A 22,460-nucleotide genomic window follows, 5' to 3' on the forward strand; every position below is an offset into this window, starting at 1 on the left:
ATGTCAGTATCAGTTCACTATGCTAGTGTATTTAATAATTTGTTACATTTATATAACACTTCTCCTCGACCATGTACCACCAATGTGCAGCATCCATCTGGAAGATGCGCCAGAACTCCCTCCACTGAGACTGAGTGATGAAGTCAATCAGTATACGGATGAGGAGGCCAATGGGCAATTTGCTCAGAAAGCCGGGGTTACACCCCTACTTCTTTTCAAAGGACATCCTAGGATTTTTAATGACCACAGAGTCAGGACCTTGGTTTAACGTCTCATCCGAAGGATAGGGCTTTTTGTTGTGTTCCCATTATTGTAAACTGGACCCACTCAGACCACAGGGAGAGCGCCCCCTACTGGCCTCACTGACACCTCTTCCAGCAGTTTTCCCAGGTCTCCGTCTCTCATCCAGGTACTGACCACCAGGCTCAACCCTGCGTGCTTAGCTTCAGTGGGCAACCAGTCTTGTGAAATAGAAGCTATCACCCTGTAACCCAAGGGGGACTTTATAAATCATCTAAAAATGCACACCAGTTGATGAAACTTCATTGCAATAATTATTTGGACACACTTTTATGTCCCTGTGTGCTTATGAATAGCCTAGTTCAGCTCCGGTGAGCTATATTCAGATGGCTATGATCCGTATTTTTTCTACACACTGATTCTGAAAAATGTGAAAGAACACTCATTCAGAACATTCATATGAATGAACTATAGCCTAGGCCTTCCAACTATAGCAATACAATGCATTTTAATATCATGTTGAATGTTAGATCCGTACCCTCTTTCTGAGGATTGAGTTAATGTAGGCCTATTTATTTTGTATTATATGACAGTTAGTTTCTACATTTATTTTGGCTACAATTCTTGGTTTAAGAGAAACTGCAGTTAAAATAATGTTCAATGCTTAAAGAATACATGTTATGCAAATGTTCGAGTGACTGGGAATAGCAATTTAATGTAATTTGGGCACTTTACTGATAATGTCTGTTAAGAACATGGCACATCTCTATGAATAATTAATTCCAGTGGAATGACTAATAGATCTGGTCTCCTGAGGGTGTAAAGTGGGGCCCTCTACTGGGACATCCGGCAGCTCAGAATGAAGCATATACTCATTCAAATCCCAGGATGTTTTTGGCTCACATTTGTAGGCCTACATTACAAATGTCAGTGTTTAAATATGTATAATGGATTGATCCATGGCATAAAAATAAAAAATCCTTGAAAGAAGTCCCCTTTTTTTTCTACATACAAAACATTGCCATTCTTTTTAAAGTCTGTAATGAAAAACAGAAAATGATCACAATGAATAAAACCAAACTAGAATTGTGACATCTGGTGGTTTGGTGGTGGAACTGACGGCTGAGAAATATACTGTAGCAATGATCTAATACAGCCATTTGTTGGTTGTAAATTCCATTTCGAATTTTGTCTTGACAATTAAAACATGATTTAATCAAAGCCACATCTATTTGGATAGACAGTAAAAAGCATGCATTTTATATGGAACATTTTAGTTAAAATGTGAAAATTGTCCTGCAGCATGACAGTATTATTAACTGCAATTTCAGTAAATAAAGCAATAAATGAATGAATAATTGGGTTCAAAATGGTGTTTATTCTTTGTGTTTATTGATCAACCCACATACATACAAAATGCGTACAATGCCGGACTCAAATGATGCTTCAGAAGGAAGTTTCCTTGATAAAAAGCATTGAAATAACATGGTCTTAATACAAATACAAAAACTGGGGCAATTACAAACGTAGCAGCGAAATCACAATCACAAATACCTTCATGTGAAAGGTTCAAAAGACATTTTTATAAGCAGAATGGCCAACAAGACAAAGCCTTGAACTGTTCCGAAACACACCCAAACTAGAAAAGGCACAAATGATATTTACAGCGAGGTCAGGGTTAGGTTTCAAGTGGATTCAGCTTAAATAGAGGATTCAGTCATTTTACTGAATTCATATTTTTCATAATTCTCCCCAGAATTAAGGACAGGTATAGGCAGCCTGATGTTTTGTGAAGTTTGGTGTCAGATATCATGAACCGACTACACTAAATTCTACATTATTTAAAGGTTTAGTTCACACACACACAAAAAAAAAAAGTTCTGTCATAATTTACTTGTGTTGTTTCAAACCTCTATGCATGTCTTTTTTTTTGCTGAACAGAGGAAAACATTTTGAAGAATGTGGGTAACCGAACATTTCATGGTAGCCATTAACTTTTATTTTTCGTACTACGGACGGAAGTCAATGGCTACTGTCAACTGTTTGGTTACCCATTTTCTTCAAAATACCTTCTTCTGTGTTTAGCAAAGAAAGAAATTCATACAGGTTTGGGTGAGTAAATGATGACAGAATTAAAACATTTTGGGTGAACTATCCCTTTAAGAAAGATTTGTCAAGGCAAAATAGCATGAAATTGTGTGATAACGATTTTATAACTTGGTTTGTCCATTTTCTGTTAGCTTTGAGTCAAAGGTAAACTATAAGCTTTCTATCATTTCAACATGTTAAAACACCATAATTAATCACAGCATTTATCAAACATCTCAACTCAAAGGTGAGAGGAAGGAGACTTTTGTACATTCAGTATGCACACGCTAATAAGTTATAATAAATAGTGTTGTTTTCATTCAAGGTCAAAGAAAATGGAAATGAATAATCTCAGGCTGAGTGGCAGTGAAAGCTCTATGGTGGATGTAAACTGTAACTGCTCCTTCATAGTAAACACATTTGTCATAAAGCAGAATACACCAAACAAAGATTTGAAAAAAAGCAGTCAAAAATGACAAAAGCAGGGAACACTTAATGAACAAAAGTCATTAACACATTTTAAAATCATTTAGAAACAGTTAAACTCATTGTACAATTGTGTTAAAAAAAGATTTAGATTTAGATATTACTGTATACAGTAGAACTGAATAGGCAACAGCATCCATAACATCAACACTTACTTGGTTAATAAAATATCATTAGGGTCTCATGTATTTACAAAAAAATTGCATTGTCAGTGTAACTCATTAGTCTCCGTAAAGCAAAAAAATGAGAGCAGAAGCAATTTCAAGTTCAAACTGAAACCTTAAGTCACAAACAGCCCTTACTTTCAACTTAAACCCTGTAAGGGTGCAAAAACGTACCTGACAGTGTGTTTGCAAGGTCACAGGTATTTTGCCAAGTAAGACATGTTCCTGGATCAACATATTTTGTTGAATGAATGTGAATAACATTGATGTAGAAGCACCTGGTTGTAAGCCTAAACTTGACATAAACTGTAAACTTGTCCTTCAAATCTGATTGGTTGATTTGAATGTTGTTCCAGGACCAACAATGATGTTGATCCAGGAACATGTTGTACTTGGTGAAATCACGTTCACCTTGTTGGTCCACTAAAAGCGTAAATCTTCACTGACTAAGGCGATGTGTTTCAACAGCATACACATTTCAGCTGAAATTCACTCATCATGAAATAAAACTTTGGGGAAAAAAAATAGCAAATAAAAATACTTTTCCAAAAAACACTAATGAAATCCTTATGAAATGTATAATCTTAACACAGCAAACATACATATTAACATTATAATGCATTTATAGCTAAATATGATTATGTACATGTGGATTACAACTACTGACCAAACACTTTCTATATTCATAATACAATAAATATCAGTTCTTTTAAGATGTAAAACAATAACAAATGCACATTTTGGGAAAAATTCTGTTGAGTTTTAAGAGTCATTTAAGAGCTTTACGTTATTGTAAAGGCCATACAAATTTAAATACTTGTTTAATAGACTTTAGTTTATTAGTTGTACAATATTACAATGTTCAATTTATTTTCAACATTAAAATGTTATTAAAATATGAATGGGCAAAGGAAGCGCAACAAAAATGGAATGCTTTAGAAATTGTGATTACCAGCCAGCGATTTAGCAACCCTGAGAGGAAAAGCTTTGGCTGATCAGTCCAATGGAAAAGACGGCTAATTTACAAACCTTGACCATTGGTAATCAGATGTTGAAGCTGAGACAGTACTAAAAACCGTATAATCACAAAAGTGTGCTAAATGTGTATTATAATTCATCCAAAAATGAAATTTCTGCCATTATTTACACCCTCATGTTGTTCTGAACCTCTATGATTTTCTTTCTTGCATAGAACAAAAAATAAGGAACCTTTTAATGGTATTTTATTGTTGCAGTTTTATCATTTATGAAGTCAGAACAGCCCAAGTTTAGACTGGAAAATCTATAGAAGAAAGACAAAAACATACGAGTTTGGAACTAAGGCTCTGTTTACACCTGGTATTAAGATGCAATTTGGTAAATCAGAACACAAGTGGACAACACTAAATACAGGTGTAAACGGGGTCTAAAAAGTTTTGAGCTTGTCCACTTTCGACCACTTCAAGAGGTAGATTCCACTTCAAGACTGTTTCGTAGTGTAAACGTTCATGTGGTCGAAAAGATTGATCAGATCGCAAGACCACCTACTGACCTAATGCGATAACATTATGGGAAGCGCGCTAGCCAGACGGGATTTAAACTTTGTCAGCTGAAGACCCAAGTTTGGTTTGAAGACGAAAAACATACCAAGCACAATGTTCTCTCACCATTCTTGATTTCTAACAAACTCACATCGTTCAGCGTGCTCTTGCGGCTGTCAGAGCAGAAACGAAAGCTTCGGGTGCTTTCATATGTAAATTACGCAAACGTATTTTGTCCATTAGATCGAAAGATCTCTCCTTCGAAGCCCTCCCCTCGAAGAAATCAGGACAGAAGTGGTTGAAAGTGTACAAAAGAGACAGGTCCCTCGTCTCCTTGTGATCCGATCAACCAAAAATATCTTAACATCAGGTGTAAACAGTGCCTAAATAATGACAGAATTTTCAGTTTTTGGGTAACTGTTCCTTTGTTGAGTTCAAAGAGATCAAAATAATCTGAGGTGAACCTGACTAAAAATCAGTGTAATTTTTACTCCTGGTCATGAAACCTTTAAATGATGAAGGCAAATAGCTGGCGATTTTCAGTGTGTCTGTGTTTCATATCCTGTTAAGCACTCATACAAAATGATTCGTAATATAATACCTACAACAGCTGAAAGTTTAAATAAATAATTAAATAAATAAAATGAAACACTTTAAATTTCAGATTTTCATTGGAATTGAGTGCAGTAAAATGGACAAAAGCCTTTAAAGTGCCCCTATTATGCTATTTTAAAGGTTTCTAATTGTGTTTTGGGGGTCTCCTTCAATAGATTTACATGCACCCAAAATAAAAAAAATTTGAGACGGCCAAGTCTGTTGTGATTGGTCAACAGCTTACAGCACATGTCGGAAACGAAACGCCTATTACTGAATTTCAGCTTTGTAGGCTTCCTCAGCGCTTGCATAAACAGTGATACGAATGATGTAACAATGCTGTATCAATTCCAGCGTGAGTCCTCATCCTTTTGTGTAAGTGCATGCAAAGTGGATTCGCAGCGCTAAAAACAGCATCTTTTCGACATATCGACAACACGAACCAAACTCTTACAGGCCTCAGCTCTAACTACAGTGTTTAAGGGCGGGTCAGACGTTGTTCACGAGCAACCAATGAAGACCATAGGGTGGCATTATGCAAATTTGTTACATTGTTACACATGTAAACGGAAGTGAGAGTGGAATCGCAGACGACTCGTTTCGGCAGTTCAGAATCAAACCTTTCTTAAAGGAGACATTAATTTGTATTTGTCATGCACTTTGATCTTTAAAACTTTGCAGACCTTTTACATTCACAAACAGCTCACACTGCATGAAAGGTATTATTCGAAAAAGCATATAGGGGCACTTTAAAACCCCATGCAAGTCTCAATATAGAGAACGAAACAGTGAGCTGTGACCTAACTCCTAAATTTTGTTGTTGTTGCTGAAACCCTATTGTAGTCGAGTTGATTAAATGATTTAATATTATTTAAAATATTAAATAATACATTTTTGAATTATATTTTAGTAAATCAAATTATGCATATTTTTTAAAGAAAGAAAAAATTTAAACACAATCATAATGTGGTATGAGTCGAAAAACCCTAAACTTATCCTTTAAGCCATGAAATCTTTAAGCAAATCTTTCCCTGGACATTGTCATCAAGCACTTGTGGCATTTTCCAAAGACATTACACATCCAAAAATGCAACAAACTTGCACTAGACTAGAAGCATGGTGAATCGATACTGTGTACAGTAATACAAAATGTACTCATATTTCTGACAGAAATAAGAATATCTCCCCACTGGCAGTGGCAGAATTGGCAGAATAATCTTACATCAATTTAAAAAAACACTACAGAAATACCTTTAAACTGTAGTCAAGTAATTACTATCCAGGATGAGTGTTTTTACAAATATCTGGCAGTGATTTTACATTTGCTCAGTATATACCTTTTTAAAAAATTGTAAACCGTCATGTAATACGTCCATAGATTTTTACAGAAATGTTCATGTTCTGGATCCTTTATCAGTCTCAGGATTGCACACGGCTTCAGGTCCAAAATGACCCCTGCTGTCTGTAGTCTCACAAAGGCTAGTTGTAATTTCTGTGCTAGTTAAAGACCTATTAATAAGTGACAAGAGTTACATCAGTCAAACTGTTCGCTAGCAAAAACACAAGAGAAAAAAACAAACAATATTGTTTATGCTTTAGTAGAATTTTAGCACTTTAGTGGCAAATATATATTCAAATGATTTGTGGTTAGGTGTATGCATGGGTGTGTCACCGGGCCGTACTGGTTGGTTGATTGAGAGGTGTGTACAGGTACTTCCAGATGGCATAGTAATGGATACTTGCTCCCATTGCAACAAGGAGATGCCATATAGCGTGAGCAAAGGGCACTATTCCATCACTTTTAAAGAAGACAATGCCCAACACATAACACCCGCCACCAACCAGCAGCTCACACAGACCTGACCTGTCTGCCTATAAGGAAAACAGACAGACATTTCATTTAATTCTAATTAGTCTGTCATGACATTTTCAACTGAAAGCATTCATTTTCTTACCATAGAGAGGATGACAAGGGCGGGAAAAACACCCATTGCTATGTAACAAATCAGCTCTACAACTTTAAACCTGTAACACAAAGGACACAAGAAACACCTGTAGCACAGAAAACGTACCAAAGTGAAAATGTAAGTAGAAATCAACACTTGTCATTTGTCAAACACGTGCTCACCTTTCATGGAAAAAGAATACATAGGCAGTTCCTACAGTGGCCATCACCCAGACAACCCAACGCATGTGGGCAGCCCATGGTCCAAGCTCCCGCAGCGTCAGCCTGCCATAAAGCCATTACATCCTTAATTAATGGTGCTTCGGACACCAACTATCTGTGAAAGCCTCACAGTTTGATTCCCAGGGAATATAAACACTAAATGTTAATTCAGAATGCACTGTAAATCCATTTGGATCAAATAAATGTAAAAGTACAATTGAGATTCATAACTCAAGGCTATGCAGCTGAGTCACAAATAGGAAAACAACTATACTCAAAGCTCTGAAAAGACTAATTCAACATCTGACTTCTTTGTAATTGATCAAAACAAGTACATTATTTTAATTACTACAACTAAACATGTCTGTTGTATAAAATGTGAATTGGACTGAGAATTGTTTTCAGTTGTATCAGTTTAACATACTTCAGAAAATGATCGCTATTTCTCAGAATACCTGTTTGACTTGAAATTACATTTGAAATCAAGTCAATACAACTAAGTAACAAAATATTGCAAGTTTAAAGTTGGCATGAAATGGAAGTTGAGACCTTCTTTACCCTTGTGCATCAATAAGCCTTGGACGCCCAACACCCTGTCGCCGGTTTGTGGTTTGTTCCTTCTCGTAACACTGTTGGTAAATTCTCACCACTGCTGACCGGGAGCAACCCACAAGCCTTGCCATTTCAGAGATACTCTGACCCAGTCACCTTGCCATTACAATTTCGACCTTGTCAAAGTCACTCAGATCTTTATTCCTGCTCATTTCTCCTGCCTCCAACACGATAATTACAGGAACTGATTGTTTGCTTACCATATAATCTACCCAGACCTTAGTATGTAGTCTTATTAGAAGATGATTAACAATATTCTCTTCATCTGTGATTGGTCATAATGTTTTGGCTCATCAGTGTAGAAACGAGAACAAGAAAATGTAGGCCCAGTAAATTTGCGGCAGTAAACACAAAGAGAAATCATATAATTTATAACAAATACTGGAATATTCCATAAAAAAAATAAGAATGTAATTTTTTTTGTGACTTTAAGCAACACATCCTTTTATAGAACTAATGGTGCTCCAAAATAAGGAAAATGTTTCTGTGTTAACAGAATCTATGGCACCATCAGTATTTCTGCTAAAAACAGATTCACACATCTTAGTGGAAACAAACTTAAAAGGATTGGCACATTTGAACCCTTGGTCTTCATGGCCACATTCACACAGTAACAGAATACAGATGTCAGGCCCTGTTTACACCTGGTATTAAGATGCATTTTGGTCGATTGGAACACAAGTGGACAACGCTAAATACAGGTGTAAATGGGGTCTACATTTTTTTTACCTTGTCCACTTCCAGAGGTAGTTGAAAACTCATTTGAACAGATTGCTTTCGTAGTGACCAAAACTCCGATTGACCAACACACACCTTAATACCAGGTGTAAACAGGGTCTCAGTCCTGTATTTGAGTCCTTAATACAGTTACGTCCACACACAGTGATTAATGGGAGTGACAACCGCATTCTATAACCCCCGCTGTGTGAACACAACCGGACTGGACAACTACTCGGCCAAGTCACAGTCCAAGAGAGCCGCACTGCGCTGCACAAACGGGCATCTACCGTATGTTGTGGGTTTTCATGTGTGGTTTCGGTATCTTACTGCGACTGAGATATGAGCTTGTAACAGTACTCATGCCTATAAGTAAATGCGGTTGATAATCCCAAAAACTGAATGTGTGAACGTAGCCCTAACTACCAACCTGCACTTCTAAATGTGTCAATTTATGAAAGCCAAACACAAAGCCATTAATCCCTAATGCAGACTTAAAACTCATTTCTTAAATTGATGAATAAACAACATTCACTCTGTACATGAGCTCACCATGGTGTGTAGGATGCAGCAATGAAGAAATAGATCACCATCCTGTCGCACATGTGGAAACAGTGTTCAACCGATCTAAAAAGTAAAGTAAAATATCACTTCTCAAGCACAAGTTTAAATAAATATTAAGATAGATTACCAGTTAGGCCTAAATGATTCTTCCAGCTACTCTAGCTTGAGGTCACAAAATGAAAACAAAATCACTTGTAACTCGCTAGATTAACATTCATGTTCAAGTGTCTGAATTCCCAGTACACAAACTGAACAATGTACTGATCAAAAAGCTGATTTAGCTCATATGAAAGTCTTACCGGAGATGACTCTTTTTCCAGGAGACAGTATGGAAAACTGTGGATATGATGAAAAGACTTGATAGTCCCGCCCCATAAAGCCATGCTGAAATCTCCTCCCAGTGGTCATCAGATAAGAGGTACAACAAGATCCCACCCACAATGCTGGGAATGATCCAGAGCTGAGAATAAAATATAATCACTGATTATTAGAACAATATGTGCAGACTGTAGACTATAGGAAATAATTTCAAAACAAATGTATGGTATTTATTTATTGTATATAATGTATTTATTTATTGTATATAATGTATATACTCATGATCAAGTATGGACCTCTTGGACCTCTCCTCTTCTCCATATACACTACTACATCACTGGGACTCATTATACAGGCACATGGTTTCTCCTATCATTGCTGATGACACACAGCTATTCTTTTCATTTCAACCAGACGATCCCATGGCAATTGCATGGATCTCAGACTGCATGGCGGATTGATGAAAGAACATTACAGTACAACTCAACTTAGCAAAGACAGAGCTTCTTGTCTTCCCAGCCACCCCGTCAGTACAGCACAACTTTATTATCCAGCTAGGTTCAACAACAATAATCACATCAAGTTCGGCCAGGAATCTTGGGGTAATCTTTGATGACCAGCTGACCTTCAAAGACCACATTGCTACTACAGCATGGCCATGTAAGTTTGCACAGTACAACACCAGGAAGATCAGGCTTTCCCTAACTGAGCATGCAACACAACTTCTCACCCAGGGCCAGTCATTTCTAGCTCGCATCAAGTTCACAACATAGGTGCTTGCCTACAGGACGGCCACGGGCTCCGCACCCTCCAACCTCCACTCTCTCTTACAAGTGATGTGCCCTCAAGGAGCTTTAAGTCTGTAAATGGAGATTGCAAGGTACCATCACCAGCACACAATTAATCTCAAGAAAGTTTTTGTTCACTGTTCCTTGCTAGTAGAATGATCTTTCCAACCCTATTCATTTGAAAGCCACATTTCTAGCATCTGTAAAACATTTTTACATCTTAAAAATATATCTAAATTACGACATGTGTTCTCAATGACAAAGCAGTAAATTTAGTTCAGTGTTCATGGCCTCAAGGCTAGATTATTGTAATGGTCTACTGGGTGGTTGCCCTGAACACTTAATAAACAAACTCTGGTCCAAAATGGACTAGAGTTCTTTCTAGAACCAGGAAGTATGACCATATTAGCCCGGTTCTGTCAACAATGCATTGGCTGGCTCCCTATTAAACATTGCATACATTTTAAAATCTTGCTAACTACTTACAAAGCACTAAATGGTTTAGCTCCTCAGTACTTTAGTCAGATCTTAATGCATTAGAGTCCTTTACGTCTATTGCAATCTCAAAATTCTGGCCAGCTGATATTACCAATACAATATCAAAATCAACGGCAGGAGTTAGATCTTTTTCTTATTTAGCACCTAAACTCTGGAATAGTCTTGTTAGCATTGTTCGGGAAGCAAACAAACTCTGTCAGTTTAAATCTAGACTAAAAACACGTCTCTTTAACCTGGCATACATATAACACATTATCTATTTCTATTCAAATCAGTTAAAATATTTTTAGGCTGCATAAATTAGGTAAACCCAAAACGGGAACATTTTCTATAACACCCGATGTACTTGTTACGTCGTAAGAATGGCAATTACGCTAATATTAGTCTGTATGTCTCATCCTTATCCCAAAGTTACCGTAGTCAGCTGGATCCGGTCCATATCCAGATCAGATGGTGGACCTGCACCTAGACACGACCAAAACGCAGCCCTGAATGTCAGCAGAGACCGTGTCTACTAGACAATCCCCTGTGAAGGCCTCATCGACATGACAGCCATCGGCACAGATCCTCAGCAAAGACCACAAGAACCAGACAGGTCCTCCGCACAGACCCTATGGCCAGCTTTGGCTCCATATTGGCGTGATGAATCCGATCTTCAAGCAAAAGGAACGGGATGAATATTTGAATGCTACCGATCCCGATCTGAATTCTGACTTGTGATGAAGCCTGAATCATATCACACCGTGTTCGTTCATTGGCCAGAGGAGAACTGGCCCCCCGACTGAGCCTGGTTTCTCCCAAGGTTTTTTTCTCCATTCTGTCACCTAATGGAGTTTGGGTTCCTTTCCACTGTCGCCTATGGCTTGCTTAATTGGGGACACTTAATATTCAACAAAATTTTTGATCTGACTGTACTGACGCTGTTGGATGAGAACTGAACTGAGCTGGATGATGACATCATTTTTTGCAGAACTGCTTTATAGATTAAATTAACTAATTTTTTAATTGATGATCTTTACAACGGAACTGAATCAACACTGTACTGACTTCGGCAGAACAACAGCCAAAATGCATTATTTTCCTGTTATCACTTTAAAGCTGCTTTGAACAATCCATATTGTATAAATGGCTATATAAATAAAAGTGACTTGAATTCACTTGACAGCCAAATCCCTGACAGTTGTCAAGAAACAGCTGAAAACTCATCTCTTCCATGAGCACTTCACAAGTTCACCCTCCCTCACATCCCCCATTCCTGGTTGGGATAGGAAATATTTAAGATTGAGGAGTTGAGGTGGTGAAGGGATGCTGGAAAGCTGTCATGGGATAGAGGTAGGTCGGCTATATATATGCCTCCTCTCGTGCTAATCTGAATGTGCTTTTTTAATAAAACATAATTTAAAGGTGCAGTAAGTGATTTCTGAAAAAACGCTGTTGATATTTGAAATCACCAAAACAAGCACACCCCTATACCCAAAAGATTCACACCCCTATCTTGATAGCTCCACCCCTAAATTCACAAACACACTGCAACACAGGCACCTCCCCATCATGAGTGTATACGCCCCTTACTCCTGATTAGCTGCAAGTGTGTTTTGGTGCTCGGTTCGTTCCACTTCCAACAGCGTTCCTCAGAAATCGATTACTGCACTACTACAGGGATTCCTTAATCCCTCCCTATTCTAGGTTATTTTTATTCTAAACACACAACTCACCGCATGTGTGGCACAGTTAGCAGCGTGTTCATATTCTGTTGGCTGATATCTCTTATTAGATGGTACACGATTGTTCATAAATCTAAAAGCAAAAAGAAAGAGTTAGAAAATGCAGGATCAGGTAAAGCTAATTACTTATAAACTGAAAAAGAAATGCATAACATACCATTACCTACCTGCTTACCTAAAGCTACGGTAATTATGCTCTTGACATTTGAGTTTGAATGTTGTTTAACAAAGTTAATTCTTTTAAAATGGTTTTGATTAAATAAACAATTCCGTAACTCAACATATAGGCTAATGTTACTGTTATAGTCAGTAAAATACACCACAAATGTCACCACACATTTCATTTACTCCTATACAGACTTGTTGTACAAAATGAAAAAAGAAATTTGCCCTTTTCAATGAAATTTCAATACAAATTTGCCTCAGTAAACTCCTAATTACTGCTTATTAATAGTTATTGGGTATGATTAAGGGATGTAGAATATGGTTATGCAGAATAAGGCATTAATATGTGCTTTATAAGTTCTAATAAACAGCCAATATCCTAGTAATATCCTAGCCTCATGCTAATGACACTAAACAAAAGTGTTACCATTTTTTGATCAAATGCATTATTGCGTTGTTTTATTATAATTGCTGATGAGTTAATCACCATATAGGTCAAATTATCATGTGACTGATAATAACTTTTGCAGTTGGCTGGCAGTGGATGGTAACCATGGAGAACCACAGCAGAGGAGTCTTTCATCCTTACACACATCCCTGCACAAGTGCTGATGTCACTGTTGGCATGGAAACATGAGACTGTGACGGAAAAGGAATGAGGCTGTGTGTGGTTTCTTTTCTTCTTCTTTTGTACCACAGTGACACTTTGAATTCAAGACCACTAGTTTACGTTATAGTTTTGCTGCCAAATAGAGAAACTTAGAAATGTGATGCAGAGAAAGACATTATGTGCCAATTCAGTAGTAATTTGGTATAAATGACTGCACATTACTTGGAAGGTACATCATTTTCCTAAATGTTTATGTTCAGAGGAGTTGAATTCAAAAATGAGATTGATGGAGCAGATATTTTCTAGAACAAAAAGCAATAAGAATAGGTTTGTTTGACCACACAGCAGCCTCATGACGGTTAATAAAGACTTAAATAAGCAATATGAAATCAGGTCAAACAAAACTGATTTGACTTGCTAAGTTATGGTTGTGGTTGTAGCTATGGTTGTTTCTTAATGACCACATCTAGTTCAAGGCATATAACCCACATTTGTCCTAATTTCTATTGTTAGTAACCCAAATAGCATGGCCTAAATTTGTTCTAGTATTCATTACAATGGTCAACACTTACTAAAACTCATGCACCCCACACAAAAAGAAAAAGAAATCCTGTTGATAATCTCTTACAGTAATGTTGGCTCAATATTTTGTTTAAAACACTGAAGAAACTATTGTAACAAAACATGTCATTTTCATAAAAGGATCCAAATATAGTATACACAGTCATTGTCCTCTCCTGTTTATGCCACAGTGAAATTTTAGACAAAAGTTTCTGATATACTAATAATATTTTTAAAAAGAAAATACTATTTGGACTACTTTTTTTCAAGAATTTCAGCCTTTTATTTTTTTTCTCGTTTATAATTTCTGGAGAGTGATACAGAAATGTAATATATGTCAATATATGTAAATTACATATATAATGTTAGTGCCCATGTATGTCTGCTGCATATATGAGAATATATGCAAAATTCATATATGTAAAATACATATACATATATGAAACATATATTTCAAAATATATCAAAAATGGCCGTTTTCATGTAAGTGCCATATATTTTCCCGTATATGCACATATATGTAAAATATATGTAAGACGCATATATGTATACATGCATATATGACGCATATATGTATACATGCATATATGACGCATATATGTATACATGCATATATGACGCATATATGTATACATGCATATATGACGCATATATGTATACATGCATATATGACGCATATATGTATACATGCATATATGTACTTATTTCTATAGTACATACTTTCACATATATTAGGGATACAAATCTTATATCTGAATGCCTTGAAATTAAATGCCTATAGTTGGAGATTTTGTCTATTGTGTGAATACCAAATATAGTATTTTAATACAATAATGCAGTGTTTTGTCATTTTTGACAAATACATCCACAAAGTACCATAACCATATGCCACAGCTTTAAAAATGCATCAGTATCACATGCATGTACACTGTAAAACGTTTCACTGTAAATTTAGTTAAATACTGGCAGCTGGGTTGCTATCCACATACTGTATTTTTACAGCACTACTACAGTAAACAGCATTTACAGTACTCCACTGTAATTACCAAATACAGTATATACCACATTTTACATTATTAAACTTGTCGACAGCAATAAATTGTATTTTTACAGGGAATACTGCTTTTATTATTACATAATTAAAATATTATACTTTAAGGTTTCATAAGAGTAGTCACACTAGGAAAAAGAAAACAACATTTTCTGGGTTTTAAAACATTTATTTAGTTAAATTGCCTTCTGTGAACATGTTGGCTGAATTACTTTTTAAACATAAAATGCAATTTTAACACTTAACAACAAACAGGTAACAGTTAGCACTTAAAGGAATAGTTCACCCAAAAATTTAAATTAGCACATGATTTACTCACCCTCAAGTCATCCTAGGTCTACATGGCATTCTTCTTTCAGATGAACACAATCAGAGTTCTATTAAAAAATGTCCTAACTCTTCCAAGCTTTATAACGACAGTGAAATGCTGATTCTTTTTTGAAGTCCATAAAAGTGCAAACGAAATCCCATTCAAAGTCTGCAAGGTTTCGCAGAAGTGAGGACACCTGTAGGCTTACAGTGGTGTTCTTGTTTTGCACAACTTGGCCAGTTTTCTTTGAAGTTACTTGTCCTTACTTTGTTTTTGATCTACGTTCAGGATTGATGTCAAGAAACCGTCTAAAAGGCAGAAAAAAACAACAATTAAATATTATTAACTGAAGGTATATATTTTGACAAAGAGAGACAGCACAAAAGCTGTCTAAAACTGAACATAAAAAAATAAATAAAAAAAATGCAATGTAGGATGTTGTGAAAAAAAAAAATGCAATGTTGGATGTTGTGATCAATAACTGATATTTTTTCTGCCCTGGTAAAATACATCAACTCAATGTGTCTGTTTACATGCGCACTGTCAACTAACTAAATTTTTGGAAGTGGGGTTGCCAGATTTAAAGTTTTATTCTACAACTTTTGTCTACTCATCACCCAGCTCATTAACAATATCATCCCCTCATCCGGTGCCATCAGAGTATCAGTGGAAAGGCAGTCTTTAGACTCTCCGTTTATATAGAGCACACACTGCCAGAATCCAGCCCAAACCTTTGTGACAGAAATAATTTAACTTAATTGCAAGCCTTGCAATGTTTATTGCATATATGACAACATGATTTACCAGACTAAAATGCATGTTTGCACCCAAAAATTTAAATTCTGTCATTATTACTCACCCTCAAGACTTTTGTTCATCTTCGGGACACAAATGAAGATATTTTTGATGAAATCTGATAGTTTTGTCCTTCCATTGATATCAATATCATTGCAACTGTCAAAGCCCAGAAAAGTGGTAAAAACATTGGTAAATATATAGCTACAGTGGTTCAACCTAAATATTATGAAGCAGGGTTTCTGCACATTTTTTAAAGTCAAATTTAAGGCTTTTTAAGACCCGAAGAAATCAAAATTAATACCATGCATTAGGGGTGTGCAATATTGACAAAATGTCTCGATCGATATTTTCAAAGTTTTCTTGATAATAATTAGATAACATTTTACTGATTGTGTTTCTGTGCTTGGTGCCATGGCTTGTTTAGGCCTGTTGACAGCTGACTGACAAAGATATTCATATTTTTCCTATTCTATGCAGTGGTCAGTTTACAGCAGTGACAGAAATTAACATTTTTTATTAAGGGGTAATATTTGCCACCTTAAATTGATTTCAAGGGGCATTTTCACCTATATACGGACATTTGTAGATGTTTCAACAAGATATCTTTCACATCTACTGCAGTCAGATTCACCCGTGTTCACTCTGAAGGAATCACTCACATGGCTGGGCACTTGTATGACACATCAAGGATGTTACGAGGCTAAAAGCAGGTTTAAAACTTGAAGTCAACAGGGTGCAAATTTTAAAAAGAGGATAACACGGTGTAGGCAACACCGATTTTTGTCGTTGTTCTCTGTACTGACAGCACTCCAAATTTACAAAAAAATGAGCTCAATGTTAAAATTGACCGGAGTTCTCCTTTAAGGTTGCACTAGTTACATGGATTATTTAAACCAGCGGTCCCCAACCTTTTTTGCGCCACGGACCGGTTTAATATCAGACAATATTTCCACGGACTGGCCTTTAAGGTGCGGCGGATAAATACAACAAAATATAAAAAATATATAAAAAACAATTAAATATAGGATAAACGTGAATCCAATGTGTAGGCTTACTTGCAATTTTATTAGCAGGGTACTCGTAATATCGCGTCTAAAGACAACTGAGAAAGCCTGAACACAAACAAAAAGCCCCCCAAAAGAAAAAAATCTCCATGTTTACGGTGCTGATGCGATGTAAGGTGGCGCTGCCAATAAAGCACCTAAAAGCTGTCACAAAGAACCGATTTTAAGAACCAAAATGAATGATTATGAATATGTAAAATATAGCAGGAGACATTTTAATTGTTTAAACAAGTGTTTTCTGTGCAAAGATGAAGTTGACAATGCTGACTCGATCTTCGCAGTATGCCTGAACGCGCCCGAGAGAAATGCACATATACGAATTACATAAGCAGAGAACAGTCAGTTTTCTTTTGTTTTGAATTGTTCTGTTTAAAATTAGACATTTCAAGCTTTCTATGTCTCAGGTCTGTGAGGCAAGTAGGCTACCTTATACGCTGAATTTCGGTTAATTTATGAGATCAGCTCCAGTTCACGCGCCCGCGCCTCCGTGTCCTGATTAAATATTTTCTATTATATTTAGGCCTACTTCTTATTAAATCCTGGCAATTGGGTGATGAAACATTGATTAAAATTAAGATACAATTAATACAAAACGAAATACAATTTAAAGACAGGCTTTTTGCTTTCTGTCTGACTCTGAGGTCTCTGTGAAAGTTTTAAAGCAGTCTTTTTGTGCCGCTTTCAGAGCGCTGCACGTCCGTAAGGGTGAACAGTCCCATCCGAACAATTATTATTATTCTTTTTTTTATATATATATTTTTTTTTGTGAAATAGGCTACATTTCTAAATTAATGCGACTTATAGTCCAGTGCGACTTAGGCTATATTATGTTTTTTCTTCTTCATGACGCATTTTTTTACTGATGCGACATATACTCCAGAACGATTTATAGTCCGGAAAATACGTTAAGTTATATAGCCTATTCTTTCTGTGAGGCCCGGTACCAAATGTCCCACGGACCGGTACCGGTCCGCGGCCCGGGGGTTGGGGACCTCTGATTTAAACAATGTTTTTACAAGCTTTCTGGGCCTTAAAAGTTGCAAAGACGTTGCTGTCTATGGGTGGTTCAGAAACCTCTCAGATTTCATCAAAAATATCTTAATTTGTGTTCTGAAGATGAACGAGTAGTCGATTGTCGAGTTCACGCGCGTGATCATAGGTACTAAACCTATTCGCGTGAACTCGACAATCGATTACTATGGCCTTCCACCGAAAACAGGATGTAAACAAAGGTATGAGCGCTGGCTGAATTAACTTCATTTTTATTAATATCTCTAACATCTACTGCAGTCAGATCCACCCGTGTTCACTCGGAAGGAATCACTCACATTTTCTGTGCACTTGTAATGACACTTAAAGGATGTTAAGAGGCTAAAAAGCAGGCTTACTACTTGCCCCATTGAAGTCAATAGGGTGCAAATTTTAAAAATAGAATAACTCGGTGTAGGCAACACCGATTTTTGTCGTTGTTCTCTGTATTGACAGCACTCCAAATGTACAAAAAAATTAGCTCAATGTTAAAATTGACCGGAGTTCTCCTTTAAGCTAAGCCCTGTATGGAAACCAGGGCCATATTGTTCATACCAGTAGTCAACATAATAAATACTGTCAAGTCAAGGTTAGTGACACAATTCAGTCTAATTATATATATATATATATATATATATATATATATATATATATATATATGAATGGCAAATATGCCAATGACTAACCTCTGAACAAACTCAAGGTGCTGCCTCTTCCTGGTACTGCAAGCTGAAGTTATAGGAGGAGGAAAACAGTGCTGCCAGGCCAGTGATGAAGAGGCTGTGATCCTTCACACACACCTTGACCTTCCAAACTTAATATCCAGCACTGGTTGCTTAGAGATTGACCTGTAATGGAATAAAAAAAAAAAAAAAAAAGAATAAATAAATAATATTAATAATTAAAATAACTACTGTGGATTCCACTGTGGTTCAATGTAGTTGTCTATTCATAGTTCTATGAATTACATTTTTCAACTAAAAATTAAAATTGGTTAGAATGCTAAAATGCACTGGCATATAATTTTGTTTGTTTTAAGCATAAACTCACTTAATTTTGACTTATTCTTTAAGAAAACAAGACAATTTTTACGTGTCTATTAAATGCTTCTTCATGTAAGAATTGTAGATATCTGGACTGGGAACAAAATAAAAACACTAATTAAGAAAAACATATTTTGCAGTGGGGTGAGTAAATGATGGCTTTTCATTTTAGGTTTCATCTACCCCTTTAATGTTTACATACCAGGAAATAAGTCGTGGACTTTCTGGCAAATGTAGATTGCTGGACATCAGCGATGCAAATTCCTGAAACAATTTTTAAAAAGGACAGCACAACCTTGATCAACAGAACCAAAACATAAAACATATTACAAATTAATGAGATTTGCTGAATAATCTCTACTTATCTGCTTGAAGGATAACACCGTCTAACTTCTTTGAATTAGGGAGTAGTTGTAGGACCATGGGATGGCAATCAGGAATAGGCCTACTACATTTGAAAACAGCATTAGGAACATGGATTTTCATGTGCTAGCAAAATTCTGACAACGATTCAAAAGCACGATCACAGAACTGACAGAATTTGACAGCATTTTTTTTTTTTTACCACATAGGCTAGACTATAACTGTAACACTACTTAAAAGCACTTACATTAACAATGGCCATCAGATTACAAAGCCTAAAACGAAAAAAATATATATCAAATGCACGTCATGCAAATAGCATGGTAAAGGTTGCCTATTATATGAAATGTCGAAGTTAACGTTACTTGGTAAACAGGTGGAACAGAGTCAGTGAATTGCTTGCGCGGCCACGTTAAACCGCGTTCGCAAAATCAAACCAAATACGTGAAAACAATGTAGAAACTCAAAAAAAAAAAAAAAAAAAAAAAAAAAAAAACTTATATAGCTGCTATTGGCTTACCGTATCACTCAGTTGAACAATTCTCCATCTTCTCAAACTCTAAATCCCACTTATCGTCACGCGCAGGTTAGATTATTCAATGACAAATTCTTCCATCCGTCTTCAGGTAGCTGCTACCGTTAACGTCGTCCATTTTCTGCTGCGTCACAGGCAACTAATGTTTGAAACACGAACCGAACCTCAAAAAAGCTTTAAAATTGCTCACAGATTCGCAGACATTGTTTATCTTGATAACAGGAATGATTATTTTGTTCAGTTGAATCCCGCTGACAAAACGAGTTTGCCTGTTGTAGCTGCCTAACGTTACTGTCTGCTGCTGCTGCTCGCATGACGCGTCACATTTGAACTGAATTGAGCGCGAAAGAAATCAATCCCACAATGCAATGCCTTTTCAGTCAGTATGATGGTGGTAACGAATTTATCAGGACGAAAACAGAAATGTGCTGTATATTTACAGCTGTTCTGTAAAAGATACATCTTAATACTGTATTATGGAAATACAGTACAATTCTGTAAGAAATTCGTTATAAATTTACAGTAAAGGGTTACAGTGTATGTTTACATACATTTATTAAATATGTTGAAAACAAATATGTATGTCACATATTTATAATTAATGTTGTCCATATATGCGAGAAACCAATACTATACTGTAATATATGCAGATATATGGTATCATATATGGATGAACTCAAATATTTTCTTCACATGTTTGGACACATAAATGTTCATATATGTTGCAGGCATATATTGTGTTCTCAGATAAGTCAAATATATGTATAGATATATGTTGCAGTCATATATTGTGTTCTCAGATAAGTCAAATATATGTATAGATATATGTTGCAGTCATATATTGTGTTCTCAGATAAGTCAAATATATGTATAGATATATGTTGCAGTCATATATTGTGTTCTCAGATAAGTCAAATATATGTATAGATATATGTTGCAGGCATATATTGTGTTCTCAGATAAGTCAAATATATGTATAGATATATGTTGCAGGCATATATTGTGTTCTCAGATAAGTCAAATATATGTATAGATATATGTTGCAGGCATATATTGTGTTCTCAGATAAGTCAAATATATGTATAGATATATGTTGCAGGCATATATTGTGTTCTCAGATAAGTCAAATATATGTAGATATATGTTGCAGTCATATATTGTGTTCTCAGATAAGTCAAATATATGTATAGATATATGTTGCAGGCATATATTGTGTTCTCAGATAAGTCAAATATATCTATAGATATATGTTGCAGGCATATATTGTGTTCTCATATAAGTCAAATATATGTATAGATATATGTCATGCTATTTAAAATATAAGTACATATATGGCCATATATTACATTTTTGTATGGGACTGTAAGCCGCATAAAATAATAAAAACATTCATTTAAGAAATTAAAACCATGTTCCTGGTATTATTTAATAGATTTTGGAGGGAAATGAAAGTTACGTCAAGAAGCCATAAACAATATTAATAGAGCCTAACTACTTGAAACCATACGGAAAGAGCCAGTCCAGCATCACTCAAAATGTGTTCTCTTCCCATTAGCACTTGCTATCAGCACATCCTCACGAAGCCACGGACAATGAACCGAACAGATCCAGATGTCAACTGTTCGTACACGGCAATGAACACCCGAGAGCTCAATCTTACATGCTCACGGTTTACGTTTACAGTCAAATCTGAAAAATGGTCACAGTTCTACGCAAATATAGTATTAAAACACCGTCTTTTTCTACCACTCCCATAAACATCAGTCAGGCAGCACGCAAATCTGTTCAGGGAGAATCGAACACTCGTTTATAGGAAATACCGTCATTTTAACAGTACAACGTAACTTTCAAGAATCTACATGTACAGGTTTAAAGATAAACATTTATATTACCCACGTAAACGAGTAACGTTTAGCTTTTCTTTGTGGCGCGTGGGTGTCACATCACAAAAGACAGCTAGACAGAAAAACGACAGCATTGACAATACCCTCCTCTCTCTCTATTCAGAACAGTCGCTAATTTAATCATATTTCTTTTTTCTTTCATCTCTAGCGTCGCCACATTAAACGTTACTCACCTTATAAGTTTCATTTAAACGCGTGAAATCCAACAGTTGCGCGAGTCTAGATAAAAACGTCGTAGATTCAGTTCAGAGCTCGTCACTCAGCGACACACTAATGTATTAACGACCTCTCTGAAACATCATTCGGGTGTTGAACTACACAACGAGGCGATCATTATGAGCAATAATCCGGAAGTAGAGAGCATGTAACGGTCTCAGGAACCCGGTCTTCCTGTCATCAGAAATGCCGTGGATCAGTATAGTAGGCTATGGTGGTTTATTCGATGTATCGTCCATCAGCTCACTCAAGATATTGGACATAGCCATATTAGGTTCAAACATTTCTCAGTTTTAAAAGGCTTCATGACGGCATTAGACCTCAATTGATC

General features: G+C 36.1%; 1 protein-coding gene and 1 long non-coding RNA gene across 4 annotated transcripts; both read right to left on the minus strand.

Annotated features, from left to right (window-relative positions):
* Positions 1–5,377: 5,377 nt before the first annotated feature.
* LOC311282966 (monocyte to macrophage differentiation factor 2) lies at positions 5,378–22,234 on the minus strand. 2 transcript variants are annotated; one of them, XM_084397097.1, is made up of 8 exons: positions 22,087–22,234; positions 12,472–12,553; positions 9,452–9,612; positions 9,141–9,215; positions 7,221–7,322; positions 7,048–7,117; positions 6,775–6,964; positions 5,378–6,601 (listed from the first exon to the last, which is right to left on the minus strand). In XM_084397097.1, the coding sequence occupies exons 1-8, from the start codon at positions 22,098–22,100 to the stop codon at positions 6,594–6,596; spliced, it is 702 nt and encodes a 233-aa protein (XP_084253223.1). In that variant the 5' UTR covers positions 22,101–22,234; the 3' UTR covers positions 5,378–6,593. The 2 variants fall into 2 exon arrangements, with proteins under 2 accessions (XP_084253223.1, XP_084253222.1); XM_084397096.1 differs by having other exon boundaries at positions 5,378–6,964.
* LOC311282982 lies at positions 14,555–22,003 on the minus strand. Of its 2 annotated transcripts, XR_014626001.1 has the most exons (6): positions 19,995–22,003; positions 19,722–19,749; positions 19,314–19,559; positions 18,755–18,916; positions 16,037–16,131; positions 14,555–15,485 (listed from the first exon to the last, which is right to left on the minus strand). It is a non-coding gene; the product is annotated as an uncharacterized lncRNA (long non-coding RNA). The 2 variants fall into 2 exon arrangements; XR_014626002.1 differs by lacking the exon at positions 16,037–16,131 and having other exon boundaries at positions 14,556–15,485; positions 19,995–21,993.
* Positions 22,235–22,460: the final 226 nt, after the last annotated feature.

This window comes from Rutilus rutilus (genome assembly GCF_951802725.1).
Source record: "Rutilus rutilus genome assembly, chromosome: 2".
Taxonomy (NCBI): Eukaryota; Metazoa; Chordata; class Actinopteri; order Cypriniformes; family Leuciscidae; genus Rutilus; species Rutilus rutilus.